The sequence below is a fragment of the Chiloscyllium punctatum genome, chromosome 11, assembly GCF_047496795.1.
Source record: "Chiloscyllium punctatum isolate Juve2018m chromosome 11, sChiPun1.3, whole genome shotgun sequence".
In the NCBI taxonomy this organism is placed as follows: Eukaryota; Metazoa; Chordata; class Chondrichthyes; order Orectolobiformes; family Hemiscylliidae; genus Chiloscyllium; species Chiloscyllium punctatum.
Genome location: NC_092749.1, coordinates 9740818 through 9764310, shown reverse-complemented (window position 1 = coordinate 9764310; position 23493 = coordinate 9740818). Strand labels below are relative to the sequence as shown.

At 42.1% G+C, this 23493-nt stretch overlaps 1 protein-coding gene across 5 annotated transcripts in view; it reads left to right on the top strand.

Annotated features, from left to right (window-relative positions):
• Window positions 1-20426: 20426 nt before the first annotated feature.
• Window positions 20427-23493, top strand: part of LOC140482722 (zinc finger protein PLAG1-like) — a 35943-nt gene continuing 32876 nt past the window's right edge. For 2 of the 5 annotated variants that reach the window (XM_072580270.1, XM_072580275.1), the window contains exon 1: window positions 20901-21149. Coding sequence is in view for 3 of the 5 variants with exons in the window: in XM_072580272.1 (XP_072436373.1) it covers window positions 20442-20474 (33 nt within the window). In the remaining 2 variants the exon portion in view is untranslated. Of the gene's footprint in view, window positions 20475-20600; window positions 20747-20900; window positions 21150-23493 lie in introns of those variants that run through there. The other 3 variants (XM_072580272.1, XM_072580271.1, XM_072580273.1) reach the window with 3 other exon arrangements.

The following is a 23493-nucleotide window of genomic DNA, read 5'->3' as shown; positions in this document are numbered from 1 at the left end:
ACCATTTAGCAAATCTCTGGTCAAATTTCCATTTGAACAAAGTCCCCTGGTAAAATCTACATGCAGTGTTTGCTGAGTTGCTGAGGGTTACTATTTGTCTTGAAATCGATTTGCCTAAAAGCAATTGAAAAAAATCCATTGGCATCAGCTCCATTTTGGCACTTTCAAATTTAAAAGTTTCAGATTTATCTTCATATTTTCAGTGAGTATGTGTCTTCAGGAATGTGTGCTGATTTAGTTACCTCTAATTGAGTTGATTCTGGAAGCATGTCTAATTGCATTTCAAACCTTCCGTGCTGGATTAAAACCAGAAACCCAGGTAGATGCTTTGGGGCATGGAATCACAGTGGTTATTCTGACTGGTCACACTGATGCCATGTTCGAGACTTTGGGTGCATTTTATCGCTCATTACAAGCAGATAATCGATGAACAGTCCAACACCCTGTAAGATGATGAAGACAAAGCTGAATAACAGGTGACTGAAAATCCAAAGAAGGGCCTCCAACAACTCTGCATGCAAGAATCCCTCCAAAGTGGTCAAAGCCATGAGGAGAAACTTGTCCCAAAAAGTGTTAGTATAGACTAAATATATTATCCCGTGTTACATATACTTACTGCATGAAAAGCTCTAATCCTTTTCATAAAGTTGGACAAGTCCATTGGTGCACAGTCTTGGTAGTAATGGAAGGAAACAAAGAGTAACGTCTCTGCCCTCCTGGAAGTCTAATAATACATTTGAAATGGTCTAGAAGCATTTGTGTTTCACCACACATCTTAATAAGTGCTCTAATTTTCCAGCTTTGCATGTCATAGTGGCTTCGCATGGTAATGTGTACATAATTCCTTAGTCACAAAAACAAATTTCCAAACAGATCTTTCTTGTCCTTGACCACACTCATTCCTGCTGATTATATAACCAGGAATGGCTTAGTTGGAGATGCTTTCACCTCCGAGTTGATTCAGAAAATCCACCCGAGAAAATTGAGGATGAAATCCAGGCTGACAATCCCAATGCACTAGTGATGGAGTGCTATACTGTCAGCTATATATATATAAAACTAATGCTCCATTTTCCCCCCTCTCAAGTTGATGGAGAAGATTCATTATTCTAAAGAAGAGTGTGGGTAAGTCTCCTTGGTGTTCATCCAATCCCTTGACCAATTTCCTCTCAGTTTTTGCCTTTGTCTTTCTTGTGTCAGTATCACACACTTCAATGTGTCCTCCAAACCTTGTTTTAATGTATTGAAAACAAATGCTGGTGATCACAGCAGGCCAGACAGCATCTATGGGGATAGAGCAAGCTGACATTGAGTGTCAACAGGATATCCTTTCATGGGAAGAGCAAAACTTCTTCAGGTTAAGCATTCCTCGAAGAGATGTGGTAGTCGATTAAACAAAATGTTGGAGCAAATTGCTGCAGATACTGTAATTTATACTGAAAACAATAAATGCTAGCAATCACAGCAGGATGCTGCCTGACCCACTGTGATCGCCAGCATTTGTTGTTTCAGTACAGATTCTAGCATCTGCAATAATTTGCTCCTGTACCTTGTTTTCACGTATATTAATAAAAGTAAAATCTCTCTATATGCTTATAAATTGTTTTTCCAAACCTGAAATTTGTGATCTATTTTGCCAGAGATGTTGATCATTCCTAATCATTTTTACCTGAGAGCATATTCCACATATTTAAAACTGCACAAGAAGTTCTCAAAGTCTTAAATTGACAGAACTGAAGATAGCCTTAGTATTTAGTCTATCTAGCCCCTTACTCATCAAATATAATTCATGAAATTGTAGTCTGAGGGCAAATTGAAACAAGGCTTTGATTTGTTAAATTCTCTTCCCCAGAGAACAGTGGAGGCAGGATGATTAAATATGTTCAAGGCTGAGGTTGACATTCTCTGGTCGATGAAGAAGACAGGATTATTGGGAAGCAGACAGAAACATGGAGTTGAGGCTAAAATCAAATCAGCAATGATCTTATCAAATGGCTTACTCCTGCTCTTGATTCTTGTGAGCTTTTCCTTGAATTTACCCAATAATCTGACTAAAGTTAATTTCAGTAGTTTGGCAGCTAACAATTTAAGGGATAATTCCATTGTAAATGCTTCATGATGTATTATGGAATTCAATATGAGTGCTGAATGTAGGTAATAGATGATCTTGGAATGAAATACAGATGTGAATGTGGTTTTAGTACGTTTTTGGGTCACACATGCTCTTGATGGAGCTGCTACAAATATGCAGACAGGCAGCACTGCTCTGAATGGGTCTGTTTGGTTCATTCAAACCTCTGGATAGTAACAGCCATTCCCTAGGGAAAGGAGAGCTTGATCCCAAGGATGATTGACAGCTGGGGAAACATGGAGCAGAATAAATCCTCTTGCAGTTAGGAAAGGAGCAAAATAGAAGCGTTAACGTGCCTCTGATGATAAAGAATGATGAAGCATTAATTTCAGCTCGGGCTTCTTTCTGATTTAAAATAAATGAAACTCACAAATAGGGCATTCACTCCATTCTGCATCAATCTGGCAAGTTAATTAACCCTTTCCTAACCAGCCTGTAACGATGCTCTGTACCAATCATTTGTTTAACGGTATACTTAACAGCCCCACTGATCAGTCTTGATTTCAATAGCTGTCTTGTAAACCACTGCTGGTGCCTCCTCAAATGAAATGAAATGAAATTCTTTTTGAGATCACTCCCTGAAGGCAGCATTAGCCCACAGCATTGTAGTCTCTACCACAGGGGGAGCAAAGAGACCGGTCTAGTCCAGCCCAACCAGAAAGGAGACTGAACCCTGTGCTGTTGGTACCAGTCTGATCCACAGCAGTTGTTCAGACAAATGAGACAACCAGCCCTCAAGACGTCCTTGGTTGTTGTAGCAATGTACACATTTACACGCATGCTGTGGTCTAGAGGAGCATATTAATGGCAGAGGCTCCAACATTCTTTCCAGCAGATGGTGGTCCAGGAGTTTTCCCTACCACATGCCATTGATCTTTGTGGTGTAGGGAATAAATGCATCAGTCTTGCTGTCAAGATTTTGTTTTGTTTGTTCATGAGATGTACATGCATTTATTGCCGATCCCTAATTGCTGCGGAGAAGGTGATGGTGAGCTGCCTTCTTGGATTGTTGCAGTCATTGAGTCATACAATCATATAGCATGGAAACAGTCCCTTCAGTCTGACCAGTCCCCACCAACTGTATTCCCAAACTAAACTAGCTCCATCTGCCTTTCCTTGGCCCATATCCCTCCAGATCTTTCCCATTAATGTACTTATTTAAATCTCTTGTCGCATTTAAGCATGGATTGCTTCAGTATCTGAGGAGTCATGAATGGTGCTGCATATTGCATAATTGGCAAACATCCACTTTTGATCTTGTGATGGAGGAAAGAGCATTGGTGAAGCAACTGAAGATGATTCAGCCTAGAATACCCCCCTGAAGAACCCCTGCACCAATATCGTGGAGCTGAGCCGAGTTGTCTCCAAAAACTATAACTATCTTTCTTTGTGCCAGGTATGATTTTAATCAGAATTTTCCCCTAAATTCCCACAGACTCTAGTTTTGTTCAGGGCAGCTTAATGCCATACATGGTCAAATGTCAATTTGGTGTCAAGGGCAGTCACATTCACCTCATCTCACTCTGTATAAGATCAAAACTTATTCAAAACATGTGTGGTGAAGGGTCTTTCATAGAGAAATTGCTTGCAAATTTTATTTGCAGCATATACGAATTGAGCAATTTCATGTTTGACTATATAGTAGCGCCTCAACATACGAACAACCCCGTTCACGAACAAATCGGTTTACGAACAGCATTGTACATAAAACTTTGCTTCAACATGCATACAAAATTCAAGGTACGAGCGAAGGTACGAGCAGTTCGTCTTTGGACCATGCACAGTTCGTCTTCGGAGCGTGCGCTGTGAACACTATCCGAACAATGGGAAAAATTGATTCAGTTCATGAACTTTTCGATTCGCGAACCGGGTCCCGGAACGGATTAAGTTCGTAAGTCGAAGCGGCACTGTATTACAAATACGCCTTCCTTAACTATCAATTCCTGGTATAAAGGACTGTGGTATTTTAAAATTTTGTGCTTTTTTAAAACTGACGACTGAAATGGAAAAGAGCTGTTTTTTTAAAATTATCGGTGTTTGAAAGAGTGCAAATAGCACCACCTGTGAGCACCTCTGCAAGCCACTCACCATCCTGGAAATAGGAATTTGTGAACAGCCGTAGGCTATTCCACCTCTCAAGCCTGTTCTATCAGTGAAATCATGGTTGATCTGTGACCTAACTCTATGTACCAGCCTTTGGCTCATACTCCTTAATATAATTTTGCTTAACAAAAAATTGTTTGACTGAGATTTGAAATTAACAACTGGCAACTTGTGGAAGAGAGTTCCAAACCTCTCCCATCCTCTGTGTGTAAAAGAGCTTCCTAACATTTCTTCTAAACGCTCTGGCCCTAATTCTCAGACTAAGCTGCCCAATTCTAGAGTCTCCAGCCTGTGGATAACAAGGATCTTGTTGGTGTAGCATGTCTGGTCTTCCAGAAAGCATTTGATAAGCTGCCGCACACAAGATAAGTTTACATGGGGTTGGGCTAATTTATTAGCTTGGCTAGAAGACTGGCTAACCAATAGAAAGCAGAGTCAGAGAAAAGAGACTTTTTTGGTTAGCCAAGGCAGAACTAATGGAGTGTCAAAATTGAGACCTGAAGATTAAACCCTATTTACAATCTATATTAACTTAAATGCAGGCATAGAAAGTGCTACAGCTAAATTTGCAGATGACGCTAAAATAGATGGGAAAGTAAGATGCAATGGAGGAATAATAAACTTACAAGTGGATATGGATGGATTAGGTAAATAGGCCAAAATTTAGTCGATGAAGTCTAACATGGATAAGTGTGAGGTTATCCAATTTGTTCAGAGGAATACAAAGGCAAATTATTATCCATATGGAGAGAAACTTCAGAGTGCTTCAGTGCAAAAGGATCCGGGTGTCTTTGTATATGAATTACAGAAAACTAGTCTGCAGATACAACAGGTAACAAGAAAGGCAAATAGAACTTCAGCACTTATTGCTAAAGGAATGGAGTATAAAAGTAGGTATTGCTGCAACTAATCATGGCATTACTGAGACTGCACCTGGAGAATTTGCAGACAATTTCATTCAGAATTATGTATTCGTGGGATCTCTCTTGCTTCTCTTTGATAATGGAATTATTTTACTACACTGTTGGAAGATAGGAACTTAATTTAATCTCTCATCTGAAAGATAGCAGCTCCAACAGTGCAGCACTCTATTGCTGCCAAACCGAAGTGAGTGAGTATCAGCCAGGAGCTAATGATAAAGTCACTGGAGTGAGGCTTGAGCCCAAATTTCCTGTGAAGAACGCTAATGAATTGAGGATCTCACCTTCCTGTTGACTATGTTGGGGAGCATTAGATTGCACATGTTTAACACGGTCTGTCTGTCCACGATATCTCAGTAGTATGCACTAGCTCACAGAAAATGGAATTTTAAATCTTGATATTGTTACAACACAGAAGCGAACCTTTTCTGTTGATTAAAGCAAACACCCGGAAAAGCTCATCTCGCCTCGTAATCTGTTAAAATCTGAGTGATAGAAAACTTAAAAATTCCACTATTTATTAAAATAACAGCAATTTCTTTTCTAACCCTAAAAGTAAACATTAAACAAAAACTATTCACAAATCTAAGCCCCACTTTCTCTTAACTGCTTACTACCTGCTTCCAACTCTATAACAATATGTTGTTCTAATAAGACACTTATTAAAATTACATCAACTTAATTTCAAAACTACACAGTCTCTGTCTTCTTCTGTGTCTTCCTTCTTCTGGCTGATCTCCCTGGATCATCTTCTTTCTTTTTACTGCATGTATGTTTCACATAGAGTCATAGGGTCATAGAGGTGTACAGCACGGAAACAGACCCATTGGTCCAACTCGTCCATGCCGACCAGATATCCCAACCCAATCTGGCCCATATGACTCCAAACCCTTCGTATTCATATACCCATCCAGATGCCTTTTAAATTTCACAATCGTACTTGCCTCCACCACTTTCTCTGGCAGCTCATTCCATACACATACCACCTCCTGCGTGAAAAAGCTGCCTCTTTTATATCTTTCCCCTCTCACCCGAAACCTATACCCTCTAGTTCTGGACTCCCCCACCCCAGGGAAGAGACCTTGTTTATTTATCCTATCCATGCCCCTCATGATTTTATAAACCTCTATAAGGTCATACTTCAGCCTCCAATGCTCCAGGGAAAACAGCCTCAGTCTATTCAACCTGTCCTATAGCTCAAGTCCTCCAATCTTTTCTGAAGCTTTTCAAGTTTCACAACATCCTTCCGATCGGAAGGAGACCAGATTTGCATGCAATATTCCAAAAGTGGCCTCAGCAATGTACAGCCGCAACATGACCTCCCAGCTCCTGTACTCAATACTCTGACCAATAAAGGAAAGCATACCAAATGCCTTCTTCACTATCTTATCTACCTGCGACTCCACTTTCAAGGAGCTGTGAACCTGCACTCCAAGCTCTCTTTCATAGAGTCATGGAAATGTACAGCATGGAAACAGACCATTCGGTCTAACTCATCCATAATGACCAGATATTCCAACCCAATCTAGTCCCATTTGCCAGCACTTGACCCATCGCCCTCTAAACCCTTCCTATTCATATATCCATCCAGATGCCTTTTAAATGTTGCAATTGTACCAGCCTGCACCACATCCTCTGGCAGCTCACTCCATACAAGTACCACCCTCTGCGTGAAAATGTTGCCCCTTTGGTCTCTTCTATATCTTTCCCCTTTCACCCTAAACCTAGGCCCTCTAGTTCTGGACTCCCCCACCCAGGGAAAAGACCTTGTCTATTTACCATATCCATGCCCCTCATACTTTTATAAATGTCTATAATGTCACCCCTCGGCCTCCGACGCTCCAGGGAAAACAGCCCCAACCTATTCAGCCTCTCCCTATAGCTCAAATCCTTCAACCCTAGCAACATCCTTGTAAATCTTTTCTGAACCCTTTTCAAATTTCACAACATCTTTCCAATAGGAAGGAGACCATAATTGCATGCAATATTGCAAAAGTGACCTAGCCAATGTCCTGCAGAGCCACCACATGACCTTCTAACTCCTATACACAATGCTCTGACAAATAAAGGAAATGATACCAAACGCCTTCTTCACTATCCTTTCTACCTGCGACTCTACTTTCAAGGAGCTATGAACCTGCACTCCAAGATCTCTTTGCTCAGCAACACTCCCTAGGACCTTACCATTAAGTGTATAAGTCCTGCTAAGATTGCTTTCCCAAAATGCAGCACCTCACGTTTCTCTAAATTAAACTCCTCAAAAGAAATGCTGGTGTAAATTAAATAATTCCTTATCCAGCATTTAGTTACCTTTTAATATACTAGTAAAATATATAAGCAATGTGTTCTATTTTCCCTGAATGGAACAGTTGCAGATGAAAATTAAGTGAAGCTAACTTATTGTTAATCGAGCCTACTAAAACAAAATTTGTTACATTGAATGAATTCATGGAATTTGTTTTGTTTTTAATTTTTACTTACCTGCAGAATTGAAAACAGTTTCAACCTATAGTATACATGCGCTGGGTTCTTGTTGTCAAATAGAAACCTGAACTGGGGATTTTGTCAGTAACACTCCCTAGGATCTTTCCATTAAGTGTATAAGTCCTGCTAAGATTTGCTTTCCCAAAATGCAGCACCTCACATTTATCTAAATTAAATTTCATCTGCTACTTCTCAGCCAATTGGCCCTGTTGTAATCTGAGGTAACCTTCTTTGCTGTCCATTACACCTCCAATTTTGGTGTCACCTGCAAACTTATTAACTATACCTCTTATGCTCACATCACATGAAAAGGTACTTTTGATAGAGTGTTTCATAATTTTTGGAGAGCAAGATGTTAGATGAGCAATTAGGTCTCTCTATGACAGTTGCTGTCTGACCAATTTTCAAAATGTCTGCATTTTTAACATCAGATCATCTCATTGGTTCAATGTTGACAAAACAACAAATTCAAACTCGATTGGGTTTTAGTATCCTCGGGCATAATTCAAACTGATTGGTTAAATTAGAATTGTTGTTAAAACAACAATCAATACTCAGGTATCCATTTCACAGTCAAATGTTAGATATTTTCAAATTTCCAGGACACTCTGCTGTCTAGTCATGTACACAGGTGCTTGTAAGCTCTCAGTTCAGAACAGCATTCTCTTTCACTTAAAGGTACAGCACACACCTTCAACTTCATAACAATATTCATTTTTCTCCAATCTCCCTCCTCCCCACACTCTCAGGACCTCCATGCCTCTCTCACATATCCACTCCATCATTCCTCAATGTATCCGCTCCCCTGACAATGAGACTCCTATTGATAAATTCAGCCTACTCTTAATCTTCTCTTCACCTTACACCATTGGTTAACATTCAGCCAGCCTTTATAGCCAATCAGTCTAAGGGCTACTGGAGCTGGACAATAAATGCTAACCTTGCCAGTGACACCCACACCTCTTGAACAATAAAAATCTAAATATTCCTAAATCCATCTTGCTGATGAAGCTTTCAATCAACTCTCCTGTGCAACATATCAGTGCACATCTTGTGTGAAATTAGTACTGTTTTAATTTAGTCTTAAGTATACAAGATGCAAACATTGCAGGACAACTTGATGAAGAGTGAAAAAACCTCTTTTCCCTTTCGCCTGAGATAGATTTATCAATTGCTTTTCCTTGAAAGTGTTCCTTTAAAAAAAAGACAGGGGGCACACCAAAAATATATCACCCAGAGGGACAAATTGACAGAAATTACCACCCACAACACGCCTACCCATTATCAACAGAATTTTTTTAAAAAGCTTCAAAAAAGAAAATTTTCATTTTGATAGATGTCTTCACAAGTTTAGGTGTCCAGAACATCTTGTGAAGAACTTTATCATCATTGTAACATATGAGTCACCGAATAACAATTACAATATTCACTGTGATCAACTTTGATCGGTGTACAATTTAGTGGCATGTCTCTCTGAGGCTCAAGATCCTGAGATAGCTTTCTCCCTTGTCACGAAAAGTAAAGAAAAGATTCGAACAGAAATTTCTGGAAAAGCTCAGTAGATCTGTCAGTATCTGAAGAGAAAACAGAGTTAATGTTTCAGGTTCAGTGACCCTGCTTCAGAACATTCAGGCTGTGGGCCCTCTCCAATTGTAACACTATTCGTTTTGGAGACTGATAGGTTCCTGCTTGACACAAGTGCACACAATCCTTTGGGGTTATAGGAGGAAGTTACCTTCATGAGGTATAATGGATGCATCTGATAGGGTAATAACCAGGGCATGTTAAATAATTGGATATTCACTGGAAGAGTTAAGCTTGATTTCAGTTGTAACCCTCTTACCTTCTGCAACAGAGGGTCATTGGAGCAGACACCTCTGTTAAAACAAAGCAATGCCATTCTCCCTGAAATCCCAATAAGTTCTTATCCTTCAGCAAGCTTCACAAAATACAAACCATCTAAGTATTATCTCATTGTCAGAGCTGGCTGTGTATAAAAGTTTGGCCTTCGAGAGAGAACAATATCGGTTAACAAGACTGACACTTGGACTTCAGAGTTTAAGTTTTGAGGAGAAATCACACAAATTCAGCCTTTGTTCTCTAGAATTTAGAAGATCAAGGAGTAATCCGATCAAAATCTTCAAGACATTACCAGGAAAAATCAGGGTAGGTGAAGATAAACTATTTCCCACTGGTTGGAGATTTGAGAACGAGAGGGCATAGTCTGAGAGTCAGGCCAGACTGTTCAGATGTTAGGAAGCACTTTAACACACAAAGGGTGGGAGGTGTTCTCTTCCACAAATGCCAGTAGCTGCTGGATCAGTTGTTAATTTTAAATCTGAGATGGTTGATTTTTTGTTAAGCAAAAGGCATTAAGGGATATGGGCCAAAGGCAGGTTTATGGGACTAGGTCACAGATCAGCCATGATTTTAATGAATGGTAGAACAGGCTCGAGGGGCTGAATGTTCTATTCTATTCTATTCCTGTTCCTATGTTCCTAACTTGCTGCTGCATTTCCTACAGTATAATAGGGATAAACTCCAGAATTGCTTGAGAATATCGTGAGATCATGAACATCTGGCCCTTTCTTTGTGTGTAATGAGTGAGAAGACTGAACCGATACAGTGATTGCTATTTGTGCAAATTCTGCAAATGTCAGCACCTTCACATCCTGCGTGTTCCTCCATTTTGTTTGTGTTATGGAAACACCACTGACTAGAGCAAACAAGCCCTTCCAGATACTCCTAAATTTACAAACACAGTCAAGCTCTATAGACATAGTCCTAGTCATCTGGCTGTAATCATCGAACTGTTTTGAATTACAACCAGATTCCCAGGTTGACTTTTAAATTATTTATTCGGGTTGGGTTTACTTGGTGAGATCTAACCCTAAATAATTCTTTAGTCAAAATGTGGCATTCATTACACTTCAATTTATCGTTACATAGCAAATGTATAACTAATGTGAACAATATTGAGCTAATGCAGTTATATTCCAGCACACAGTAGATGGTCAGAGACAAAAATAGAAAATGCTGGAAAAACTCAGCAGGTCTGGGTGCATCTGTGGAGAGAAATCAGAGTTAATGTTTTGGGTCGAGTGACCCTTCCGCTGAAGCATCGGGATGATTTCTTTTTTTAAAAAGCAATATTTGTGTAACGTCTTTAAGTCAAAGAGCTTTTGAATGTTTCAGAATCCTAGCCCCTATTTTGATTTTATTAACATCATCATTCCTGTAGATGTGTCCTGTCCTGTCCATCATGTCACTTTCTTATCCAGTACATGACAATTTCTGGAGCTATTCTCATCAACTCACTAGTTCCTTGACAAGACTCACCCTTATGCCTTACTCTAGTGTCACTAATCTCTGGCTCAGTATCTCTCACTGGTCTCCATTCAGCACGTCTACTTCTTTCTTCAGCCTTGTCTCCAGTTTCTGTCTCTGAATAGCCTATCACATGATATAGAAACATAGAAATGTAGAAAACAGGAGCAGGAATAGGCCATTCAGCCCTTCAAGCTTGCTCCACATTTTAACATAATCATGACTAACAGATCTCTGTTCTTGGTTTCCCCCCTTGATCGCTTCAGATCAAAGAACTGTATCCAACTCCTTCTTAAAAACATTCAACATTTTAGCCTCAACCAGACTGTGGCCCAGAATGTGTACATTCTTCTGAAGTCTGTAGCCCTCACCCAATACCTATATCCCTTTACTTGTTCATGGGATGTGGCTATCACTGGCTGGACCAGCATTTATTCCCCATGACCAGTTACTTTATGAGAAGGCAGTGGTGAACCACATTCTTGAACTGCTACATTCCATGGAAGGTAATCTACTTCTAAAAGGGAGCTCCAGGATTGAGAAACCACAACACTGAAGGTACAGCAATTTGTTTTCAAGGTAGGATGAGGAGTGATTTGGAAGGAAACCAGCAGATGCTGACATTCCTATTTGTCTGCTGCCTTTGTCCTCCTAGACAGTAGAAGTTTGAAAGATGCTGGCACAGGAAGCTTATTAAGTTGATGCAATACATCTTGATGCCCCTGTGCATCAGTAGTAGAGGAAGTGAGTGTTTAGCTCCTTAAGCCTCCTTTACTCTCTGGTTAGAGTCTCTCTACGAAGACTCCCTTTTCCCTTCTATTCAGTATTTATTTGAAATGTTTGACCCCATGAGCATCTCCCTATTTTAATGGTCAATCATTCAAGACCAAGAACAGGGCTTATCCAAAAAAACTATTTATTTTGCCTTCCTGCATTCCCCACATTTCTCTGTCCCTCAGTCAGCCTTTCAATTTTGAGCAGCGATTACAGCTTGGGGACCTGTGACCTTTCCACCCTACCATTTAACAAGGCACTGGGAGACTGAGCTGATTGGCTACAGCACATGATGCCAATTAGCACAGCATCCAGAACTTAAGTTATCAATTGCAATTCGAGAGATCAGGTTCTTTTTTAAGTGCTCCCAGATGCAAGCTAAAGAAAGTTCCAGAGCCATGTTTGCTTTTAATTGCCTGACCCCCACATTGATTGATATGCAGTGCCTACAAACTCCTGACATAACATTCCTCAACATCATTATATAAATTGCATCAATATATTTTACAATACTCGAAGATTGCTTCACTATTATTTTGCCCATTCAAGCAGCACCGTCTTTAAGTTCATTAATTGAAATCAACTGGAGAAGAGGATCAAGCATATGCGGTCTCCTTATTGAGACTCAGTTATTTTCAGCATAAAGGAAGGATGGAATAAATACTTGAGAGAGCAACATATGGAAGTTGACTGGGGCAAAAATAGTGAAACAGGATGAGAGGAAATAGCTGCAAGAGAGAATCCGTGCTTATACAGTCGAAGCACATCTTGTATTAACAATATTTCTCAGGCAAAGTAACCATATGAGGACCAGATTAGCAATTGGAAATGTCCCACAGAGAACGTAGGGGGTGGTGTTCTGTCATGAAATAGGACAAGAGCAGATGGTTTAATCTTTACTTTACCAGCCTGCAGATTTGTGAGCTCTGTTACTCTTTCCTCTGAATCCCTGAGGTTGTAGATTCAAGTCCATTTCCAGGAGTAACACAGTTAAACGTGAAAAGGTTTAGAAATGATTTACAAGGATGTTTGGAGAATTTGAGCTCTCGGTTGGGGCTGAAGTGACTGTGGCTACTTTGCCGAGGGTGTTGGAGGCTGGGGTTGGGAGTGGGGGGGTGGCCTTATAATCATGAGGGGCGTGAATAGGGTAAATACACAAGGTCTCTTCCCCAGGGTGGGGGAATCCAGAGCTAGAGGGCCTAGGTTTATCATGAGAGGGGCAAGATTTAAAAGGAACCTAAGGGGCAGCTTTTCGCACAGAGTGTGGTGCGCGTATGGAATGAGCTGCCATGGGAAGTGGTGGAGGCTGGTACAATTACAATATTTAAGAGGCATCCGGGTGGGGACATGAATAAGAAGGGTTTAGAGGGATAACGGCCAAATGCTGGCAAATGGGACTAGATTAATTTAGGATATCTAATCAACATGGATAGGTTGTACTGAAGGGTCTGATTCCATTCTGTATATCTACACGACTCTCTAACTGTTGGTGGATGTTGTCCATATGGATTCTGGAAGGCATTTGGAAAGGTGTCATGTAAAAGATTATTTGCAATATTAAGGGTGTAGGGAATGATAGTTCATAATCACTTGCGACACAACTAACAGGGAGTAAGTATATTCTATCCACTTGTGTCAATGTGATTTTATGTCAGACAATCCTATGAGTTTGGCCCAGAAAAAAACATTAACTTTTCGTACTCTCTGTGTAAGAAGTTGACCCTAGCTTTCAGACTTTAAAGTTCAAAGGTATCTGAACAAAAGTATAGTTCTGAAGATGTGATTGCTACAACTTGATTGCAAACCTATCATTATTAGTAAAAATCAGTGTCAATAAATAAATGATTGTACGATTTATCTGTTTACATTTTGTTTTCTATTTATTCAAATTATTAAATCAGTTTATGAATGATAATTGACATTATTTCTTGAATGGGTCAACTGTTATTTTATTACATTATAACAGGTTACTTTGCATTTCACTTGGGCCACGTAGACCACACTGTTAACCGCTCAAATACATTGGAATGAAAATATCTGACTTCTTTCAAGTATCTTTAAAAACTCATTCACTGGATGTGAGCATCATTGACACAGCCAGCATTTATCACCCATCTCTAATTGGTCAGGGGGCAGTTAAGAGTCAACCACATTGCTGTGGGTCTACAGTCCCATGCAGGGCACCTTCATTCCCTCAAGAATATTAGTGAACTTGAGGGCAATTTCCCCAATAATTGGCAATGGTTTCATTGGACTCTTCAGAGAAACTTTTTATTGATTTCAAATTTCACCATGGTAGGATTTGAACACTGGTCCTCAGAACATTAACTGTGCTGCAAGATGAATACCAGTAGACCATCACCACCTCATAATAGCTGTAATGTTCTTTATAGAGTCATAGAGTCATGCAGCATGGAAACAGACCCTTCGATCTAACACATCCATGCCAAGTAGGTATCCCAAACTAATCTAGTCCCATTTGGCAGCATTTGGTCCATATCCCTCAAAACCTTTCCTGTCATGTGCCTGTCCAAATGTATTTTTAAATGTAGTGGGTAGTTCACTCTTTGTAGAACCTTTGACTTGAAATCAGATGGCTCTATATAACTGAAGAAAATGTCCATTACACTGTATTACTCCATAGACAGTGATGGCAAGAACAACACACAAGATCTTATTGGGAGAACATTGGATTGGACATAGACACTGTGTAGTCTATCTTCTCTGGAGGTATGTTGTTGTCGGTTATTTTTAACCAACCTGTTCAGACATGTTATGATGTACCTCCAAAGCAGGTAGCACTTGAACCAAAAGATAGGAACATGACCACTAAATGTCATAACATTCAAGGCTATGGGCTGACAGGTGGAAAGTGGTTCTCACGTAGATTTAATGCAGCTTGGATGGTATAGACTCAATGGGCCAAAAAACCTCTTCTGTATTATATGATGCTTTGCTTCTATGACACCTTGCCACAAGATCCTCTGTGTATCTTGTTACATGTTGACCCATTGTTATATTGACCAAGTCTTACCTGGATGCTGTATATTCAATATTGCTTGGAAGGCTTGGGTTCTGCAGGGTTGCAGAAAATTGAGTTTATTTTAATTTTGTGAACAGAGGTAGAGTGGTTTATTCATTGAAAGTTCACAGTGGTCATTGAATCTTTTCAATTAAAGCTTCCTGAAAATCACATGGCTGGTGATAACTGGAGGATTTGCTCTGGGTACTGCTGGGGATGGCGTTCGAACAGTCACGGCTTTGAAAAATTTCCTGTCTTCTGTGGTTCAGTTGGAAGAAAGCTTTTTAAAAACAAGCTGTCTAGCTGATCTTTCCCATTTCCGAAAAGGAAAGCCTCCATAATAGTTCAGGGTAAAATTGCTTTGTTCTTTTAAAAGATTGACTGAAAAACATCCTAAGATTGTATTACATGAACAAGCTATTTCTGCAAGAGTTCAGAGACAGCTGTGTATTACTGGTGACTTGACCACATTTGCCAGAACATCTGAGCTTTGGAGTCCAGAACATCATGGAATACTGTTAGAATACTGCATTTGATTCTTGTCGGAGGAAAAAGTGAGGTCTGCGGGTGCTGGAGATCAGAGTTGAGAGTGTGATTGCTAGAGAAGCACGGCCGGTCGGGCGGTGTCCGAGGAGCATGAAAATTGACCTTTCTCACATAAGCTCTTTGTTAGGAATGATGAAATCGCCCCAATAAAGGGATTACGCCTGAAACATCGATTCTCCTGCTCCTCGGACGCTACCTGACCTGCTGTGCTTTTCTAGCACAGCGCTGTTTGGGAGTTGTCTTGTTGCTCTGCTGTGGGAGAGATGTTGTGCAAAGGCCATTTGCGGGGATGTTGCCAGACTGGAGGGTTTGAGTTGTAGGGAGGGGCTGCATAGCTTAGGAACTGAGGAGCAACCTTTTGCTGCAGCGGGTGCTGCGTATACGCATTGAGAGCCAGAGGAAGTAGTAGAGGCTAGTACGCTTATTTTGAACAGGCATTTGGGTAGGCATCTGCATGGGTTTCCTCTGGGTGTTCTGGTTTCCTCCTACAGTCCAAAAAGGTGCAGGTTAGGTGAATTGGCCATGCTAAAATTGCCCCTGGTGTGAGGTGAAGGGGTGAATGTAGGGGAATGGGTCTGAGTGGTTTGCTCTTTGGAGGGTCGGTGTGGACTTGTTGGGCCGAAGGGCCTGTTTCCACTCTGTAAGTAATCTAATCTAATCTAATCATGTGCTTTGTCCTCTTGCTTTCAAGAATATCTCATTGGCAACATTGCTGCAGATAAATATGTGTGTGTGTGTGTCTGTCTGTCTGTCTATCTGTCTGTCTGTCTTTGTGTTTTGGGGATATCTACATGGATAAGCCCTTATCCCTCTGTATTACTAACCATGTACGTTAAACAATAATTTTATTGAATAAGTTTTGCTTTGAATATAAACCCATAAGTGTGTTCCTTAAGAAATCTGGTTAGTGGATCATTTTATCTGATTGTGTCTAATTTGTCTTCTTGGATATTGACAAAATGTTGTTTTATGTTGTGACACTTGGAGTTGTGGGAATAGAGAGACAGAGACTGCACTCCTCCAGCCTGTCATAACATTAGTTCCACATAACAACCAATGGACATGAGATAGTTGGACCATCTCCCTCTGACCAACCATCAGCATCACTATGATAATCCTGACTGTCATCACTGATGAAAAGCAGATCCAGCCACATCATCAAAAGCAGTTCAGGTGTTGGGTGTGATATCAAACAGTTCAACTCCTGACTGCCATTCCATCAACTATCAAGATCAACGTTAGAGAGTGTGAGAGAATGATCACTTGTTTCCTGGACAGATGCAGGCACATTAACGGTCACAATATTCAGCATCTTCCAGAGTAGAGTCACTCAATCAGTGATCCAGTCATTGGTTGAAATACTCACCCCTCTATACTCACTGCTTACAGCACGTTCAATCTCCAGGATCGAGTCCAGAAGAAAAACCGCAAAGTCTGGAATGTCATCATCCATTACAGAAGTCTTATCCGAATCACCGCTCTCTCATCGGGATTGGGTAACTGCGCTGAAATTCCCCTACGTAACCTAAAGTTTGGTAATGTCAATAGGAAGGATGTGAGGGGGTGTGGAGAAGATCAAAAAGAACGTTGCTTGGAATGGGGCATTCAGTGATGAAGGGAGGCAGGATAAACGCAGGGTTTGTTTGGAGCGGAGAAGGTTGAAGAAAGATGTTATAGAAGTTTATGAGATTATGGGGGGCCTGGACAAAGGATGGGCAGAAAGCAGCTGTTCCACTTAGTCAAAGGGTCAAGGAGGGGGCACATTTTTAAAGTGAAAGGTAGGAAGTTTGGAGTGCTTTGAGAAAAAAACCATTTTCATCCAGAGGGTAGTGGAAGGGGAGGTTGTAATGTGCACTGCCTGGGAGGGTAGTTGAGGCGGGTAACCTCAAACCCTTGGATGAACATTTGAACTGTCATAACATTCAAGGCTATTGGCCTAGTTCAGGAAGGGGAACTAGTACAGGTAATATTTTTGACAGTACAAACTTGATAAGCCAAAGGGACCTCTCTGTACTGTATGATTCTATAATTGTATAACTGAGTTTTAAAGGAGGAGATGTAGTGAGATTGAAAAAGGAATTCCAGAACAACTGACCAACATAACTAAATATGCAGTCACCAAGAGGGAACTGGGGGCGACACCAGAAATGGAAAAAAGGAAATGAGGATATAAAAGAGGTTGGAATTCCAGGTCTAGCTAGCTGAGAAGGATGAATGAGTAAATGGATGGGGTAAATAGACAAGGTCTTTTCCTGGGTTGGGGGAGTCCAGAACTAGAGGGCAAAGGTTTAGAGTGAGAGGAGAAAGATGTAAAAGAGAACTAAGGGGCAACGATTTCATGCAGAGGGTGGTACGTGTTTGGAATGAGCTGCCAGAGGAAGTGGTGGAGGCTGGTACAATTACAGCTTTAAAAGGCATCTGGATGAGTAAATGAATAGGAAAGGTTTAGAGGGATATGGGCTAAGTGCTGACAAATAGGACTAGATTAATTTAGGATAATTGGTCAGCATGGACATGTTGGACTGAAGGATCTGTTTCTGCTCTGAACATCTCAATGACTCTGTGACTCTAAATGCAAGTTGGAAAGGAAAACCCCCATTGAACATGTTAATATCCTGGCCGAGAGCTTTAGAAATAGATTGGGAGAAAATGAATGTCCGCAGAGACACAAGTGAGAGACATGTGTGGCTTGGTGTAAGGTAGGACATTTCAAAGGATCCAGAAAGCGGAAATACATTAATTTGATTTTACGCAAATTAAGTCTGTGATCAAACTCAAGATCTAAATTGACTGGTAAAATTATAACCAATTAATGAGTTTAAAAAGTATGAAATATTAATAGGCACATGGACCAGATGAGACGCAATCAAGAATCCTCAAGATAATACAATCGGCAGTGATCAAAGTTGGCTAGAGGGTTTAAGCTCCAATGTTCTTCCCTCATTATTATAAATAATGTTGATCACTCCCCAAGCTGTGACTGAAACCTGGCTGATTTGTTTGACCTTGTTGTCTGTATTCTTGATAAGACAACATCACTGAGGTGGGTTTCCAAATGGTGTTATAATGGAATATGGATCATCAGTGAATTGACGTCCCAAATTCCTGATTAATAGGTTAATTGACACCACGTCAGTTTGACAGCTTCAAGGCAATGTGTACTATTACCAGCTTTTCACTTCAAGATTTTTTGACATTGATTTCAAATTCTTAAACTGCCAGTGTACAATATGAATGATAAACTCAGAATTCTTTATCTAAAAATATAACCACGCGACCAACATCTGACCATGGTCAGTAGTCTGTGTTAGTGAGTATTGTGTGTGTGTGTGTGTGTTATTCAGCCTTCTGTATGTCAGTGAAGATTGTGTGTGTGTATGTGTTATTCAGCAGTCTCTGTGTTAGTGAGTATGGTATGTGTATGTGTGTTATTTAGTCTTCTGTATGTCAGTGAAGAATGTATATGTGTTGTTCAACAGTGTTTGGCTGAACTGATCCTTACCCTTAACAATTTCTCCTTTGAATCCTCCCACTTCCTCCAGACCAAAGGAGTAGCCATGGACACCCATATGGGCCCCAGCTACACCTGTCTCTTTGTTGGCTACATAGAACAGTCCATCTTCTGTAATTACACCAGCACCACTCCCCACCTCTTCCTCTGCTACATTGATGACTGCATTGGTGCCACCTCGTGCTCCCGTGAGGAGGTTGAGCAATTCATCAACTTCACCAACACGTTACACCCTGACCTTAAATTTAGCTGGACCATCTCTGACACCTCCCTCTACTTACTGGACCTGTCCATCTCCATTAATGATGACCAACTTGACACTGATATTTTTCACAAACCCACTGACTCCCACAGCTACCTGGATTACACCTTTTCCCACCCTCCCTCTTGCAAAAATGCTATCCTGTATTCCCAATTCCTCCACCTCTGCTGTATCTGCTCACAGGAGGACCAGTTCTACCACAGAACACACCAGATGGTCTCTTTCTTTAGAGATCACAATTTCCCTTCTCATGTGGTTAAAGATGCCCTCCAACACATCTCGTCTACATCCCGCACCTCTGCCCTCAAACCCAACCCTCCACCCGTAACAAGGACAAAACCCGCCTGGTGCTCACCTTCCTACCACCTACCAACCTTCACATAAACCAAATCATCCGACGACATTTCCGCCACCTCCAAACGGATCCCACCACTGGGATATTTTTCCCTCTCCACCCATTTCCGCAAAGACAATTTCCTCCGTGACTACCTGGTCAGGTCCACACACCCCAACAACCCACCCTCCCATCCTGGCACCCTCCCTTGCCACCGCAGGAATTGCAATATCTGCGCCCACACCTCCCCCCTCACCTCCATCCAAGACCCCAAAGGAGCCTTCCACATCCATCAAAGTTTCACCTGCACATCCACTAATATCATTTATTGTATCCGTTGTTCCCGATGCGGTGTCCTCTACATTGGGGAAACTGGACGCCTCTTAGCAGAGCGCTTCAGGGAACACCTCCGGGACACCCGCACCAATCAACCACACCGCCCTGTGGCCCAACATTTCAACTCCCCCTCCCACTCTGCCAAGGGCATGCAGGTTCTGGGCCCCCTCCACTGCTGCTACCTCACCACCCGACGCCTGGAGGAAGAACACCTCATCTTCTGCCTCGGAACACTTCAACTCCATGGCATCAATGTGGATTTCACCAGTTTCCTTATTTCCCTTGCCCCCACCTCACCCCAACTCCAACCTTCCAATTGTCCCCATGACCTGTCCTACCTGCCTATCTTCCTTTCCACCTATCCACTCCACCCTCCTCTCTGATCTATCACCTTCATCTCCACCCCCATTCACCAATTGTACTCTTTGCTACCTTCCCTCACCCTCCTCTCTGACCTATCCCCTCCATCCCCTCCCCCAATCATCTATTGTACTCTATGCTACTTTCTCCCCACCTCCATCTCATTTATCTCTCCGCTCTGCAGGCACCCTGCCTCTATTCCTGATGAAGGGCTTTTGCCCGAAACGTCGATTTTCCTGCTCCTTGGATGCTGCCTGAACTGCTGTGCTTTTCCAGCACCACTCTCGTCTAGACTATGTGTGTTATTCAGTCTTCTGTATGTTAGTGAAGAATGTATGCGTGTTATTCAGCAGTCTTTGTGTTAGTGAGTATTGTGTGTGTGAGTTACAACAGTAATATCGCCCCTCCTCTTCTCCTTCCCCCTTCCCACGTCCCTGGGCCCCCTGCAGCTCTCAGTGACTGGTAGGTTTCATTTGTGAACAATTGGAACTTCCTTTGTGAATCCCGCCCCCAGGATCTGGTCCAGTTGGTCTGCCTGTTGTACGGGAAGGGACGGAGGGACCCTCGGGGAGCAGTGAGGAGCAGAGAGAGAGGCCGTTCGGAGGAGGTGTGAATGAGGGGAGGGGGGCGATGCGGGTGAGTTCCCCTCTCGGCAGCATGTTCTCTGACAATGCAAAACTGCAACTCCTGACCCAGAGCTGGAGTTTCTGAACTTCTCTCTCTCTTTCTCTCTTTCCGCAGTCTTCCTTCTGTCTCCTCTCCCCGCCCGGATATCCAATGAAAAGTAAATTATTTCAATTCGCTGTTTGCATCATTCTGGGAGGCAGGGAGAATACTAATGGCTTTCATTGCAGCTATCATTTGCATCTGGAGTGCGTTTATTCTATTTATGAATAATTAGATGCTATCATTACACTGTTCCTGCTTTGCTGATTTCAACAACATCACATCGAGGGAACTTGCAATTTGGTGAATTCTTCCTTTTGCTCTTGTGTGTGGCTTATACTGTGGGATCGAGAGACCCTATACACGTTCTGGGGTGAGGAGTCAATCTTAGAGTCTGTTTATTTTGGAAAGTAATCTACAACTCATAACCCTTGCTCGCTCGCTTTCTCTCTCTCTTTCTCCCTGGCCAATGTTTTTGCAGATACAATTGCGGCTCCATTTCGACCTCTTCTGTTCACCAGAATTTTATGAATGGTCATAAATTATTATATAATTGTTATAAAGTCAGATAGCACGGAAACAGACCCTTCGCTCCAACTTGTCCACGCTGACCAGACATCCTAATCTGACCCAGTCCCATTTACCAACATTTGGTCCATATCCCACCAAACCCTTCCTATTTATGTACCCTGGATGCCTTGTGAAATGTGACATAGCCAACGTGTAGAGCTGACAGGCAGCAGTCTGCTACTTTAACACAGTTATCTCAACCTCATTCAGCAGGAGATTCAGAGCTACAATACACCATTCCTGAAATAACCCCAAGGAGGCTGGGATCCTGTCACCAAGTCACCCTTTATTTATACGTGCAGAGTCCTTGACACCGATCCAGCTTCCTTAGAGTGAACACACCCTCTGACACTCTGTTTATATCTGTCAGCCAGGGCCCCCTGAATGGATCAGGATAAAACCCCAATCAGGGAATACATATTCTATGAGGTCCAGTTGCCTGACCTTATTACAATCACTACCTCCCTCCGCCTCTGAGTCTGAGGATATAGGCTGGTTCTTTTTTCTAGCTGCTCCTGGGGCGGGTGGGGGTGGGGGGGGGGGGGGGGGGGGTTAGCACCGGGCCAGGTTCTTCCAACTCTGCCCCGGATACAGGTGGCATGTAACGTACAGCAGCTCGCCTTGCGCCCAGATCATCTCAGAAGAAATTCATTCTTCTCTTCAGCCGGCAAAGACATCGAGGCAGCGATATCCACTGTGTCCATCTCCATTTCCGAGGTATCAGGTTGTAAGTTTTCTCACTGAGCTGGTAGATTTGTTCTCAGATATTTCATCACCATGGTAGGAAACATCATCAGTGAGCCTCTGTTGAAGCACTGGTGTTCTGTCTTGCTTGCTGTTTATGCCTCTTGGTCTATTAAGGTGGGTGATCTCATTTCCGGTTCTTTTTCTCTGAGGTTGGTTATTGGGGTCCAAATCGATGTGTTTGTTGATGAGTTCCGGTTTGATTGCCAGGCCTCTAGGAATTGCCGTCTGTGTCTCTGTTTAGCCTGTGCTAGGAGAGATATATTGTCCCAGTCGAAGTGGTGTCCTTCTTCGTCTGTGTGTAACAATACTAGTGATAGCTGCTCCATGTCTTTTGGTAGCTAGTTGGTGCTCATGTATCCTGATGGCTAGTTTCATGTCTGTCTGTTCAATGTAGTGTTTGTTGCAGTTCTTGCAGGGTATTTTATAAATGGCATTCGATTCGTCGGTTGTTGGTACACGTCCTTTAGGTTTATCAGGAGCTGTTTCTGTGTGTTGGTAGGTTACCATGATGCCAAGAGGTCGGAGTAGTCTGGTAGACATTTCCAAGATGTCTCTGATGTATGGTGGTGCGGCTAGACTCTATGGGTGTGTTGTGTCTTCTTATTTGGGTTTGTTGTTTAAGAATTGGCGGACTGTGTTTATTGGATGGAAGTGGGTACTACAAATGCTGGAGATTAGAGTCCAGATTAGAGTAGTGCTGGAAAAGCACAGCAGGTCAGACAGCATCCAGGGAGCAGGCCTTGGATGAGTTTATTGGGTACCCTTTCTTCATGAATGCACTGTAAAGGTATTTTTCTTCTGCTGCTCGTAGTTCCTGGGTGCTGTAGTGTGTTGTAGCCCATTTAAATAATGTCCTGATGCAGTTCCATTTGTGGGTGTTGGGATGATTGCTATGTAGTTGAGTATCTGGTCTGTATGTGTTGTTTTCCTGTCGACGCTGGTCTGCAGCTCTCCGTTGGCTGTTCATTCCACTGTGGAGAAAGTGAGGACTGCAGATGCTGGAGATCAGAGTCGAGAGTGTGGTGCTGGAAAAGCGCAGCAGGTGAGGCAGCATCCGAGGGGCAGGAGAGTCAACATTTCATCTAGTAGTGAGGTCGGTGTTTCTTTGATGTGAATAGGAGACAATAACATCGAAAGAGACAATTACTTTGTCCTCTTCTATCTTGGTGTCTTTGATGATGTTCAGGAATTCTTGGATGGAGTGCATGGAGGAGCATGAGTCTTCTACCAGGTGCTTCCGTTTACAGTGAAGCTCCTTTGCTAGTCTGTATGTGAGACGATGGGTCAGGGTGGGGTGGGGGGGGGTGGGGGGGAGGTGCCTGGTTTGTGTACCTTAATATCACTCCGGCCAAAGAAACACTGATCTCACTATGAAATGAACCAAAGACACAGACACCAGA